Raw genomic sequence first — 14163 nt, 5'->3', positions numbered from 1 at the left:
CCTTCTCGAACACCAGGTCGATGACGCCCTTCAGGCGCTCCTCGGTGTCGACGGCCAGCTCGGCCACCTGCTTCATCAGCTGCTGGAACATCTGCGGCGTCAGCTTGTTCAGCACGCTGCGCACCTGGCGGAAGAGCTCCTGCGTGCGGGCGACCTCGGGGTCCTCGGCCCCGGCCCCGCCCGCCTCCCCGGGCGCCGGCCCCGGGCCCTTGCGGCCCGACGGCTTCCAGGCCTTCTCGGCGCGGTTGAGCTTGACGTCCTCGCTGAGCGACACGCTGGCGATGATCTTGCGCGGCTCCTTGCGCTGGCCCTGCTGCGAGCGCCGGGGTCCGCCCATCCCGGGGGGCTGCGGGAGGAACGCTCACACTCTTAATGAAACTCACACCAGCTACACACGGCCGTACCTCCCAGGCCACGACCGGCGTATCTCAGTCGTCACTTTCAGCAGACTTACTACCAGAGAGGTTCATTATACCACAGTGAACTGTGTCTATCTAAAGCTCTAGAAAATTCCTCACATCTCGATTCCTCACAAACGATCTGGATGGACAGATACACTCTGGGTGACTTGTGGGAGCACTGGCCCTTTAAGTGCCAATACAGCTTGGCTGAACTATGCGGCGCTTTGCTCGTTAGATTGAAACGTTACTCAGTGAACGGTTTCCTGTTTAGCGCACACGCCCTTGCTTGAGGGCGGCAACGCTCGTGGGCCGCACTGGATAACGGCACGTCGACATATTTAATAATAATTCCGATGCAGGGCGCAGCCCCGAATAGGGGAGAGCGAGGGCGGGGTGACTCACAGGGGCGCGGCTTCCCATTGGCTGCCTGCCCAGGTTGGCGAAGGAGGGGGTGAAGTCCGGGCCGCAGCTCATGTTCGCCATGCGGCTGGTGTCCAGGGGTCGAGAGGTGGTTCGGTGCGCCTGAGAGAGAGAGAGAGAGAGAGAGAGAGAGAGAGAGACAGAGACAGAGAGACAGAGACAGAGAGACAGAGACAGAGAGAGACAGAGAGCGAGAGAGAGAGATTTACTCTATGTCTTTGTTTACACTATCACCTGAATCTGAATTTCTAACTGTAATTAAAGTCGTAGAAATTATTGTCCATTACAGAGGAAGAGAGCTGTTGCAACTATGTAAGCAATCACTTTAATGTGTAAATACCACGTATTTGAATTGAATTGAGAGAGAGAGAGAGAGAGATGACAGCTGACAGGCAGTCAGGTTTACTGCTGTGGGTTTGGGGCCCAAGAAAGTGCAGTACTTCCTCCGGGCCAGCAGGGCGGCGCCCCACCTTGTCCAGGACCACGTCGCTGATGTGCGGCAGTCCCTCTGGCTTGTGCATGCTGACGCCGGCGAACTGGAAGCCCAGCAGGAACTCGCGATCGTACCGCTTCTTCTCCTCCGGGTCGATGGGCTTCCACTCCTCTGAGGTGGGGAAGCAAGGGAGAGAGAGAGAGAGAGAGAAAGAACATGAGGGAAGGAAAGAGAGAGATAGAACGTGAGGGAATGAAAGGGCGAGTGAGAGTGAGAGTGGTGACCGTAGGAGCCTGGGCCTCACCTCGTTTGTACTGGTATTTCAGGTCTCCGGGCTTGACGGCCTTGGGTTCCAGGCTGCCAGGGTCCTGCTTTCCCCCCTCATCTGGTTCCATGTTGGGTGTGGCAGGGCGGGGCTCCACGGTGGGCGTGGCCTCCACGGTGGGCGTGGCAGGGCGGGGCTCCACGGTGGGCGTGGCAGGGCGGGGCTCCACGGTGGGCGTGGCCTCCACGGTGGGCGTGGCAGGGCGGGGCTCCACGGTGGGCGTATCAGGGCGGGGCTCCTTGGCGGGCGTATCAGGGCGGGGCTCCTTGGCGGGCGTGGAAGGGCGGGGCTCCATGTCGGGCGTGGGAGGGCGGGGCTCCACAGTGGGCGTGGCAGGGCGGGGCTCCTTGGCGGGTGTGGAAGGGCGGGGCTCCTTGGCGGGTGTGGAAGGGCGGGGCTCCACGTTGGGCGTGGCAGGGCGGGGCTCCACAGTGGGCGTGGCAGGGCGGGGCTCCTTGGCCGGCGTGGCAGGGCGGGGCACCATGTTGGGCGTGGCAGGGCGGGGCACCATGGTGGGTGTGGCAGGGCGGGGCGCCATGTTGGGCGTGGCAGGGCGGGGCGCCATGTTGGGTGTGGCAGGGCGGGGCGCCATGTTGGGTGTGGCAGGGCGGGGCGCCATGTTGGGTGTGGCAGGGCGGGGCGCCATGGTGGGTGTGGCAGGGCTGGGCGCCATGTTGGGCGTGGCAGGGCGGGGCGCCATGTTGGGTGTGGCAGGGCGGTGCTGTGGCACTTCTGCTTGGACCTGCTCCAACTCAGAAGGGCCCTCCACTGCCTGCTCCTGAGGGAGGGATGGATCAGCCACAAACCACAGTGCATTTCCAGGGTGCCAGAACTAATCAGTACAGTAATAACAATATAGTTATTATAAATAATAATTATAGTAATAACCATAGTAGTAGTAATAATAATAATAATAATAATAATAATGACCGTAATACGAATAATAATGCTCATGCACGACCTTGCCCTCCAGCAGGGCCCTTGGTACCAGCAGAAAACGCACCTGTTTCACGGCCTCCAGATCGCCTCCCATCTGCACCTCCCTGTTCAGCTCCTCCTCCTCCTCCTCCCTTACCGCGGGCGTGGTCTCGGAGGCTGTGGAAGGGGGGGGGGGCACACAGTGAGCAGACAGCCACGCCCTGAGCTAAGGGCCCCACTCACCACGCTAAAGGGCCCCACTCAGTAAAGTGCCCCACTCAGTAAAGTGCCCCACTCAGTAAAGTGCCCCACTCGCTAAAGGGCCCCACTCGCTAAAGGGGCCCACTCGCTAAAGGGGCCCACTCGCTAAAGGGGCCCACTCGCTAAAGGGGCCCACTCGCTAAAGGGGCCTACTCGCTAAAGGGGCCCACTCGCTAAAGGGGCCCACTCGCTAAAGGGGCCCACTCGCTAAAGGGGCCTACTCGCTAAAGGGGCATTCCCGCGTATTCCCGTCAGGTCGTCACCATGGTTACCCCACGGAGTGAGTGTCATAGCGACAGTGAACGGTACCAGGGTGGCGCGTGACAACCGTCTTTAACCGTCCGGGTTAAACTCCACACGACTGCAAAGCGCTTCCTCTATAAAAGGTATCCGTTCCCTTCAAAAAGACAGAGGGCTTTTCATGACACAAGCGCTCGATATGGTTGGTCGCTGATGTGTTGCCCGAAGTCAATAATTAATCCAGTAAACCCAGTTTACACGAGCCAGCTGTATCACTACCTAACAATAACCACTGTATCTGCAGGGCTGCATCACTACGGCATCTTGCCTGCGAATCGTGACGGCTTGCACCGACTAGACAAGCTAATTAGCTGCCGACAGCAAAAGGCATCCGGCCATTCTTCTGTAAAAAATGCAAATGAAAAACCGTGGCTTGATTTGCAAAGCCGGCTAATCTCAAAATGCAAATTATCGCCCGGTGTCGCGGCTGGGTGCTGAGTGACAGAACAAGTGGTCTACATAAAACTGAGCAGCGTGTGAACTGAAAGGTATTAAGTAGCTTAACACCATCGGTATGTGAAAGCTTAACCCTCCGAAATTTGCTGCGCGGAAGAGTGGGGGGGGTTGGGGGGGGGGGGGTCAGGGGGAAATCGCTGCTCACCTTGCCCAGAGGGGGCCGACCCTTCTGAGGCCGCCTCCTCCTCTTCCTCCTCCTCCTCCTCTTCCTCTGGGGGAGGAGCCGTTTCTGTGTGGGCGGGGGCGGTTTCCATGGTGACGGGGGCGGTTTCCACGGTGACGGGGGCGGCTTCCACGGTGATGGGGGCGGTTTCCATGGTGACGGGGGTGGCTTCCACGGTGACGGGGGTGGCTTCCACGGCGACGGGGGCGGTTTCCATGGTGACGGGGGCGGCTTCCATGGTGACGGGGGCGGGGTCCAGGCCGTTGGGGAGGCAGAGCTCGGGCCGCGGGGGGGAGGGCGGGGCGTCGGCGGTCCTGTCCGTCAGGCCGGAGGGCGGGTCTGTGGGCGGAGCCACGGCGGGCCTCGGGGAGGTGCAGGGGGCGGGGCCTGGGTCGCCGCGGGCGACTGCGCGCTCCGGTTCGCCTGGCTGCGGTTCCTCGGTGACGGGCGCCGGCGGCTGTTCCGCCGTCGCCGCGGTTACCGGGCGCTCGTCCGCAGGCGGGGCGCCGGGTCTGGGTTCGGGTTCGGGGGCGGCTGCGTCTCCGCCGTTGGCAGAGTTTGACGGCGGGGGGGTACGGGACGGAGGGCGAGAGCGTTTCGGGTTCTCTTCGGGAGGAACGAGTTCCTCGGCTGGGGTTGAGACGGGATCAGCCCCGCCAGGGTCAGTCTGGTCTGCTGGGGGCGCCGAGGGGGCCAGTTTGGGGCTCCGGGCGGGGGGCAGGGAATCCTGGGAAACACCTGTGATGCAGAGACCGCAGAGGGTCAAAACTCCCATCCGCCCTTTGAGCTGAACAGACAGAGCATGTATAACCACAGCTACACACAGGCACGCACGCACGCACGCACGCACGCACGCACGCACGCACGCACGCACGCACACACGCACACACGCACACACGCACACACACACACACGACTCACCTGGTCTGTCCGCAGTGTCAGGAGGGGGCTCACACTCCCCGTTGGTCTGGATTGGACCCTCTCCCTCAGGCCCAGCACACTGAAGGGAGGAGCGATATTCACTTGTTATTCAGCTGACGCTTTTCTCCAAAGGGACTTACAGCTGATTAGACTAAGCAGGGGACAATCCCTCCTGGACTCAATTCAGGGTTAAGGACCTGGCTCATAAAGCTAATATCAGCTTGTTAAGCTAACTTAAAAGGTACAATAGGTAATTTTGGACTTTTAAGGGTCAAGAGGAATTGTAGCAACAAACACCCTCAAACCACAACACTGTTTATCCCTCCCCCTTCTCTATGAACATGCGGACGTTGAAACCCAACCCCCACGGTCCGTCAACTGTATATTTGGAAACACGAATTTAAGGACTATAAACACAGGCAGAGGGCGAGTCAACATGTCAGTGAGCCTTTTTCAATGATAGGAAGGGATTTACAATGGTCTTACAATGTTTTAAAACAAAAATCTGACCTATTAAGATTGCCTTGAAGATAGCATTAGCTATATTAGCTTTGCAAGCTAATATTAGCATTACATGCTAACTGGACTGCGGTCATCCAGGAGGGCGGAACCTCCTTTAGCTGCATTATTCAGATAATATTTCACAACGGCACCACCCCTATGGCACAAAGATGATCGAAAGGGTGTCAGGAATCGCTGGGTACCTTATTTGTCGGTATTGTGAGCAAGATAACCCAATATAAACTAATGAAGCTAATTAGCTGAAGATAGCTTCGCAAGTTAATATTAGCTTCACTAGTTTACGTTGAGTGCACAAGCTTACAGGATGAGACCAGTCCACCCCATTGGTAGGAAACAGACCAGACCACCAATCACTACTGCTCGTAACGGCCAATAGGACTCTGTTAGTGGGTGGTGGGTACTGCCTTCTCGATACCCACAGTACCGTTAGCTCGTAAAGCTAATACTAGCTTGCAAAGCTAATGAAGGTACCAGAGGTCCGATTTGTGTGTTAAAACATTGTTACCAGACCATTGTAAATCCCTTCCTGTCACAGAAAAAGGCTCCCTGACATGTTGACTCACCCGCTGCCTGTGTTTATAGTCCTTAAATCCGGGTTTCAAAATACACAGTTGACGGCCCGACACACTCTGCGCCAAAACATAGGATAGCTGTACAATAGCTCAAAGCTCATTGGTGGAAAATTGGTTCCGATTGCCACAGCCAATGGCGTTTCAATGTCGGCGCGTTTGCAGAGAAGGGGGGAGGGATAAACAGCGTTGTGGTTTGAGGGCGTTTGCTGCTGCAATTCCTTGTTACCTATTGTACCTTTAATATCGGCTAACGTAGCCTAGCGTACCTGCGGTGGGGTCGGAGTCGAGGTGCTCCTGGCGCCGGACATGATCTCCTCGGTCACGTCCCGGCCGCCCTGATTGGGGTCTCGTATCCTAATCTGCGTGGGACAGAAGGTCATGGGGTCACGGCCCTCGGACACAGAGGGGCGTATGCACAGAGACGGGGGGGGGGGGGGGGAGAGGGTGAGAGAGAAAGAGAAAGATAGGGGGGAGGGAGGGAGAGAGAGAGAGAGAGAGAAGAGACGTAGAGAAGCGAAGGAAGTCAAGGTTTTCTTTTGGCCCCATTCAGAAAGTGAGGATGAGGGGCTCTTCTATTAGTTCCGGTTTCTCAAAAACCTCACGGGACAGGACAGGACAGAATGAAGTCTGAAATAAGCGCCGTGATAATTTGTAACGGGCCAGGCTACAGGCGACCGACAGCCAGGCCATAAACTACACAACGCACCATTCCACAAGTCTCTGCCCCTCTCTCACAGACACACGCAGGCACACGAAAACAGCTCGAAACGCACGTAATTCTACCTCTCACCGCCAGTTATGAGTGACAGGCACCGGTGGACACGGACGTACGGACGCGCAGACGTTACACACACACACACACACACACACACACACACACACACACACCTACACCTACACACCTACACACACACACACACACACACACACACACACACCTACACCTACACACCTACACACCTACACACACACATACACACACACACACGCCTCGCCTTACCTGCAAGAGCCCTGACAGCAGAGAGTACGGTAAACAGGCGAGCACACGGACCCGAGCAGTAGGCCTCGCTCATCCTGGGACTAGATTTCAGGCTCCGGCCCGACAGCCTGAGCTACAGGCTGGGCAGAGTTTCAGGCTGGCTGGGCCTCAACGCCTGCACTTCACCCACGGACGGGGGGCCTCCCTCTCCCTCGGCCGAGCAGGAGTGCTGGAATGCGCTCCCTCCCGCCGAGAAAACGCACCACAGACAGAGGGGCAGGGCTTCGCGAAACCGTCAGACAAGGGGAAAAAAAAAAAAACCCCCCTAACTTTTCCCCTTCCCTCTCCCTTTTCCTTCCTCTCCTCGAAGGCAGCTTCAGATCTCTCGCTCTCTCTCTGTGTCTCTCAGTTTCTCGCACTCTCGAGCTCCAGCCCCAGTGGGGTGGGGGGGGGGTTCTTTCTGCCACAGCAGCAGCCGATGGTGCCCTGAGCTCATCTGCTTCCGGGAGCAGAGCCGTTTTGGGGGGGGGTGACGGCAGAGGAGAGAGGGGGGGAGGGGGGGGGGGTCAGAGCCACGTGGAGTTGGGCTGTGTGCTGACATGTCCGTTACTTTACTTCCCCGCCCCCTGGCTGTGCCCCCTCCCCCTCCCCCTCTACCTCCCCCACCCCCTCCCCCTCCCTAAGCAGGCAACTGCCAACACAGCATGAAGAGGGGGGGAGGTGGGGGGGTGTGGTGGGGGGTGACTGGAGTTCATAGCTTTCGCTAGAGACGGCACGTCTCCAGCCCCGTACGCATGCATGCGCGTTCTCCAAAATATTTAACAGACCACACACAGCTGGTCAAACCCATTAACCCCCCCCCCTCTCGCTCTCTCGCTCTCTCGCTCTCTCGGTTTCCATCTCTGCCGCTCTCTCTCGAACAAGAACCGCTCAGCATTACCAATACCAAAATGCTAAATGTCCACCTACGTCACAGCGCTTAATATATAAACGGAAAATGAATAAAGAAATAACAACAAAACTCTGCTCTCCCCCTCTGTCTGACAGCAGCACTGTGTACACGAGTCAGCTCCAAACTTTCAAAATTAGCAGCAACGACAAAGTTCATCTGAACTTCGGTCTCCTGGCAGCAATGTACTTTCACTTTTTGTGTTTCCATCAAAATCACACAGACAGACAGGTTAAGGTAGAATCAGTGTGCCAGGCGTAACAGACAGGTAAAGGAAGACTCAGGTATAACAGGTTAAAACAGACAGGTAAATGCAGACTCCGGTGTAACAGACAGGTAAAGGAAGACTCAGGTATAACAGGTGAAGCAGACAGGTAAATGCAGACTCCGGTGTAACAGACAGGTAAAGGAAGACTCAGGTATAACAGGTGAAGCAGACAGGTAAATGCAGACGCAGGTGTAGCAGGTGTAGAGGCAGTACCTGTTTTCTCTCCCGTTTGGACTGGCCTTGTGGCGGGGGGGTGGGGGCGGGCTGGGGCGGGGCGGGGCTCAGGACAGTCGGTACAGAGCTCACTGCGTACTGAGGCTGTGCTGGGTAATAGGTCCCGGCTGGGGGAGGGAGAAACAACCGTCAGCCCAAAGAGGGGGCAGGAGGGGACAGCAGAACACAAAGGCTCAATCACTGGAACCTGGGCCAGGCCAGGGAGAACATATCCTGCCATCTTCTCTCCTCACACACACACGCACACGCGCGCACACACACACACACACGGGCGACATGTCTCAGGCAGTAAGAGCAGTCGTCTGGCAGTCGGAGGGTTGCCGGTTCGATCCCCCGCCCGGGCTGTGTCGAAGTGTCCCTGAGCAAGACACCCAACCCCCAAATGCTCCTGACGAGCTGGTTGGTGCCTTGCATGGCAGCCAATCGCCACGGTGTGTGAGTGTGTGTATGAATGGGTGAATGAGAAGCATAAATTGCCAACCTTTTACCATTTACACGCACGCACACACACGCGCACACACACAGCACAGAAAGAGGGAGAGAGAGAGAAAGAGAGAGATGCATTAGGCACAGGCAGTCAGACCAGTACAAACGTGGCCATTTAAAAGTGGTTATTTGCACGGTTGCTCAGAGAACAGGCCGTTCAGCCGAGTAATGCTTGCCTTCTCTCACCATTAAAGTGCACCTAACTCTTTCATCTACATAAAAGCTGGATGGGATCGATCGTCGTCTCATGCCTGGTCTTGAAGACCCCCAGTTTGCAGTGGTGAAGGAGAGACTGAAGGAAGTTTAAAAAAGGAATGGGGAAGAGGGGAGAGGCATGCCCCTTGACTAGAAGGCAAACACGCAGTACTTATTTTAGTGGTGCCGCCTAATGCTCAATTACTGGACATACCACCAGGGGGCGCCAGAGGGCATCAACCTCCACCAGCTTTGGCCACTGACCAGGATGTGAAAGGTCCAGGGGTCAGAAAGTAAAAGTCCTGCTGTGCGATTCTCGCACCCACCCACACACACACTCATCCAGCTGCATTCACTCATTTGTAATCTACCCCCCGGCCCGGTAACCGTGCGACTCGTATTTAATTCATAACAAAGATTTGACAAGATGATAACATGCGTGTACTTCCAACTTTTTTTACTTTGCATCAAAATGAATCACTGTCGCTGTACAACGTGGCCTTTAGACCGGGGGTGTGTGCGGGGGTCTGTGTGAAGAACACGCAACCACTGAGGAGCTTAGTCATGCAGTGATGAAACCTCGACATGCAGCGGGGGGGGAGATAGCGGGCTCACCGCACTGACCCAGGAACAGCGGCCCCTGAAGGGCTGGCGGGCAGGTTGGAGAGGGAGCGGACAGGGTCACTGACCCAGGGTCAGTGCGAGAGAGCAACGTGCGTTACCACACACGCCGTAGACAGGAAGGGAGGGGCGAGCGGCAGGAAGTGGATGCGTCAGTAGAGTTAGACGAGGGAGGCAAGGAGGGAAGAGGTGACGGAGGAGAAAGAGGGAGGGAGAGATGAGATGAGACTTCACGAGGGACAGAGATAGGGGAGAGATTTCATCAATATTTCATCATTTGAAAGTTTTGCTGAATTTCGGCCAACAAAGCCCTTCTGCCAAGCTGAAAACAAAATTCACTTTTCCCCTCAATGTAGTCAATCTTAAAGTATACATTCCAAAAAAAAAAAACGGATAAAACTGTCATTCTTGTGTATTTTCACACCAACGTTTTTTTTCCATGCACTTCCTGGAAAACAAGATTTTAGATCATGGTGTACCACTGGGTGTGTGCTTAGATCAAAGTTCTGTTCCCCTCCAGGCAATATCACTTGTGCGTACGTCATACTGCGGAAGCTTCAGCTCATCTTTAAAGGAGACTGACTCTCAGAAAAGATGGAGAACCGGCCAGACAGCACAGAGAGTGACAAGATGGATAATTTAATGAAAGTAAACCTTTGTCTGTGCGGTAGGAGGAAGAAAGGAAGAGGAAGACCTGAAGATGAGGGCAGATCAGTCGAATGTGGAAAGGTGAAGGAGGGAGAGGAGGAGGGAATGACAGAGAGAGAAAGACGGTACAGCACGGGGGCTAGCAGGTGATGGTGCGTAACAGGCAGTGAAGAGGGAGAGACAGAGGGAGAGAGAAAGAGGGAGAGAAGGAGAGAGAGACAGAGGGAGAGAGAGAGACAGAGGGAGAGAGAGACAGACAGAGGGAGAGAGAGACAGACAGAGGGAGAGAGAGACAGACAGAGGGAGAGAGAGAGACAGAGGGAGAGAGACAGAGGGAGAGAGACAGAGGGAAAGAGAGACAGAGGGAAAGAGAGACAGAGGGAAAGAGAGACAGAGGGAAAGAGAGACAGAGGGAGAGAGAGAGACACAGGGAGAGAGAGAGACAGAGGGAGAGAGAGAGACACAGGGAGAGAGAGAGACACAGGGAGAGAGAGAGACACAGGGAGAGAGAGAGAGACACAGGGAGAGAGAGAGACAGAGACACAGGGAGAGAGAGAGACAGAGACACAGGGAGAGAGAGAGACACAGGGAGAGAGAGAGACACAGGGAGAGAGAGAGAGACACAGGGAGAGAGAGAGAGAAAGACAGGGAGAGAGAGAGAGAGAGACAGGGAGAGGGAGGGAGAGAGAGAGAGGCAGTGGGCGCGGGCGCATGCAGGCCCTCTCCTCCAGTGCTACTCACCTGTAAACCTCTGAGAGCCCAGAGGGCCGTTCTCCCGTCCGCTCACCCTCCCCCCGCGGCCCCCCGGAGCGAGGGGGGGCTCTGAGCACAGGGAGGGGGGGGGGCAGGACGGGGAGGGAGAGAGAGAGAGAGCGGGAGAGAGAGGGAGGGAGAAAGGGGGAGAGAGGGAGGGAGAAAGGGGGAGAGAGGGAGAGGGAGAGGGGGAAAGGGAGAGGGGGAGAGGGAGAGAGGGAGCGAGGGAGAGGGGGAGAGGGGGAGAAAGGGAGAGAAGGAGAGGAAGAGAAGGAGAGGAAGAGAGGGAGAGGAAGAGAGGGAGAGGGAGAGAGGGAGGGAGAGGGAGAGGGAGAGAGGAGTGAGCGAGAGGCATCGCCGCAGAAGAAGCAGGAGTGGTAACCGCACTCTAAACCCAGACACACAGAGGGACACACCCTGTCGGCCTGTGGGCCTGCATACTGTAACAGGTTTGGGATCCTTATCACATTAAATGCATGTCAGGAAGCCAAAACTAGACCTGGTGTTAATTCCCTTACATACATGGCAAACCGCTAAATTATGAATTGTGTGGAGATATATTATAATTGTTCAAATAAAGAATGGGGGTGAGTGTTATTGGATCTGGACCCATTGCTACTGGGGTACTGAACAGGTTATGGACCCTGTGAGTTCTGGGTGAGATAAGGACCATGTGGTTCTGGGTGGGTTAGAGGAGCTGCTGACTCTGGGCCTGGCGGGGGTTGTGGACTGGGCCGTGTGGTTCTGGGCGGGTTAGAGGAGCTGTTGACTGTGTGGGCCTGGCGGGGGTTGTGGACTGGGCGGAGCGGTTCTGGGCGGGTTGTAGGTACCGTATTCAGCGGCGCTGGTCACGGGGTAGAACCCGGTCGTGGCGCTGCTCATGGGGTACTGCGGAGGCGGAGTGACGTACGCAGGCCGGTACTGTGGAGAAAAGCCAGCGTTCAATTTCAAACCACAACACCTCCAACACAGCCACATTCCTGCGACGGGTAACGCTGACATTTCGGGTAAAAACATCATTTTAGAAGCTGTTTGACTATTTCTTTATTATTATTATTTTTTTAACTCTAGCTGTTGAATGAGGCGTGGCTTTGTTAGGGTTGGAGTGAAAACCTACAAGACAATAGATCTCCAGGAACAGGGTTGGGCAGCCCTGTTCTAGTTGTTGAATGAGGCGTGGCTTTGTCAGGGTTGAAGTGAAAACCTACAGAACCGTAGATCCACAGGAACAGGGTTGGGCAGCCCTGCTCTAAGTTGTTGAATGAGGTGTGGCTTTGTCAGGGTTGAAGTGAAAACCTACAGAACAGTAGATCCACAGGAACAGGGTTGGGGCAGCCCTGCTCTAAATTGTTGAATGAGGTGTGGCTTTGTCAGGGTTGAAGTGAAAACCTACAGGACAGTAGATCCACAGGAACAGGGTTGGGGCAGCCCTGCTCTAAGTTGTTGAATGAGGTGTGGCTTTGTCAGGGTTGAAGTGAAAACCTACAGGACAGTAGATCCCCAGGAACAGGGTCGGGCAGCCCTGCTCTAAGTTGTTGAATGAGGCGTGGCTTTGTTAGGGTTGGAGTGAAAACCTACAGAACAGTAGATCCACAGGAACAGGGTTGGGGCAGCCCTGCTCTAAGTTGTTGAATGAGGTGTGGCTTTGTCAGGGTTGAAGTGAAAACCTACAGGACAGTAGATCCCAGGAACAGGGTCGGGCAGCCCTCAGCCAGGGTCCAGAGTCAGTGCTTTAGAACTCTGGTGTGGGTTCGGAAGGTTCGGAAGGGGAGGGGCGGAGCTACCTGTCCGGGCGGGATGAAGTAGGCGGGACTCTGTGAACTGGCGAATGGCAGCTGCTGCTGGGAGATCATCACCATCTGCGCGCCCGGCTGGTAGACATGCGTGGGGCGGGGCGTGCCAGCTGGGGCGGAGCCAGGGCGCGCCTGGTAGTACTGCTACAGGGGAGAGAGCGGTGATGAGGGTTACCAACACACACACACACACACACACACACACACACACACACACACACACACACACACACACACACACACAGACCAACACGCGGATACAGAAAGACGCATTTTGTTGTAACTTTTACTTGGTACTGACATGAGCGTAATGCTGAACTGGTGCAATGTAAAGTTATTGTGCAGGCTATAGAACTACATAGACCAGAATGCCATGTTCAGGAAACGGCCGCACAGTGACTACGATCATGGCGGCAGCAACATTTTTGGGGGCGGCAGCAACATTTTTGGGGGCGACAACGGCTCAGATGATAAGAGCAGTCGTCTGGCAGTCAGAGGGTTGCCGGTTCGAATCCCACCCTGCGTGTGTCGAAGTGCTCTTGAGCAAGACACCTAACCCCCAAATGCTCCTGATGAGGTGGGTTGGTACCTTGCATGGCAGCCAATCGCCGTTGGTGTGTGAGTGCGTGTATGAATGGGTGAATGAGAAGCATCAATTGTACAGCGCTTTGGATAAAGGCGCTATATAAACACCGACCATTTACCATTTAAATGAAAAGCCAGAACTGCTGTCCAGAAAAGGAACATTTTGTTTCTGGGGTCCAGTCCATTATTTGAAATTTTCAGCGACACATATACACTGATACAAAGCCACACAGTAAAACAGACAGACAAACAAACAAAGAGAAAACAAATATATATATATATATACACACACACACACACACTCGCAAGAGAACAAGGAAGAGAAAATGTGTGTACAAATGGAGCCACGCCCACAAAACCCCACTGAAATCCAATAAGGTAAAAGCAACAGGCTGTCATTTTTTAATAGCATGTTCAAGCATTTGCGTGGAATAATCGCCTCACCCCATCCCTCTCACCCAAAAAGCTCCCCAATTAAGACACTGCCGTACCTGTTGGTTTAAAGCACGGGGCCCCACAGAAAACTAGGACAGCAAAAGAGAAACAGAGGTTAACAGGTCAGAGGTCAAAGGTCAGACCCAGAGAACACTCAAAAATGCACAGGGATACAACAAAGCAGGGGGCTAAGCCCTTCAGTGCACAGAGAGAGAGAGGGGGGAGAGAGAGAAAGAGAGAGAGAAAGAGAGATGGAGAGGGAGAGGGAGAGAGAGAGGGGGAGAGAGAGAGAGAGGGAGAGGGAGAGGGGGGGAGAGAGAGAGAGAGAGAGAGAGAGAGAGAGAGAGCGCTTCTTTTTAAAAAAATGAAGAAAACATGAACAGGAAGGCCTCATGCACCTCCTCAGACAGACGGAGGCGTACCTGGCGGGGTTGGGGAGCCGTGCTCATCTGTGGCGGTGGGGGGGTTGCAAAGACAATGTTGGGGGGCTGACCAGGAGGGAACGCGGCCTGAGGAAGGGAAGGA

At 55.4% G+C, this 14163-nt stretch overlaps 1 protein-coding gene across 1 annotated transcript in view; it reads right to left on the bottom strand.

The window, feature by feature from the left end:
- Positions 1-14163, bottom strand: part of eif4g1a (eukaryotic translation initiation factor 4 gamma, 1a) — a 30238-nt gene that overhangs the window by 11593 nt on the left and 4482 nt on the right. The window contains exons 4-17 of the mRNA XM_061241060.1: positions 14061-14147; positions 13662-13727; positions 12610-12762; positions 11656-11746; positions 10814-10894; positions 8102-8229; positions 5959-6051; positions 4599-4677; positions 3660-4415; positions 2583-2674; positions 1559-2357; positions 1292-1425; positions 804-923; positions 1-346 (exon numbers count right to left, since the gene is read on the bottom strand). The exon at positions 1-346 is cut by the window's left edge and continues 59 nt beyond it. Of these exons, the coding sequence (XP_061097044.1) occupies positions 1-346; positions 804-923; positions 1292-1425; positions 1559-2357; positions 2583-2674; positions 3660-4415; positions 4599-4677; positions 5959-6051; positions 8102-8229; positions 10814-10894; positions 11656-11746; positions 12610-12762; positions 13662-13727; positions 14061-14147 (3025 nt within the window). The remainder of the gene's footprint in view (positions 347-803; positions 924-1291; positions 1426-1558; positions 2358-2582; positions 2675-3659; positions 4416-4598; positions 4678-5958; positions 6052-8101; positions 8230-10813; positions 10895-11655; positions 11747-12609; positions 12763-13661; positions 13728-14060; positions 14148-14163) is intronic.

The sequence above is a fragment of the Conger conger genome, chromosome 5 (assembly GCF_963514075.1).
Source record: "Conger conger chromosome 5, fConCon1.1, whole genome shotgun sequence".
NCBI classification, from domain to species: Eukaryota; Metazoa; Chordata; class Actinopteri; order Anguilliformes; family Congridae; genus Conger; species Conger conger.
This window is presented reverse-complemented; position numbering and strand designations above follow the sequence as displayed.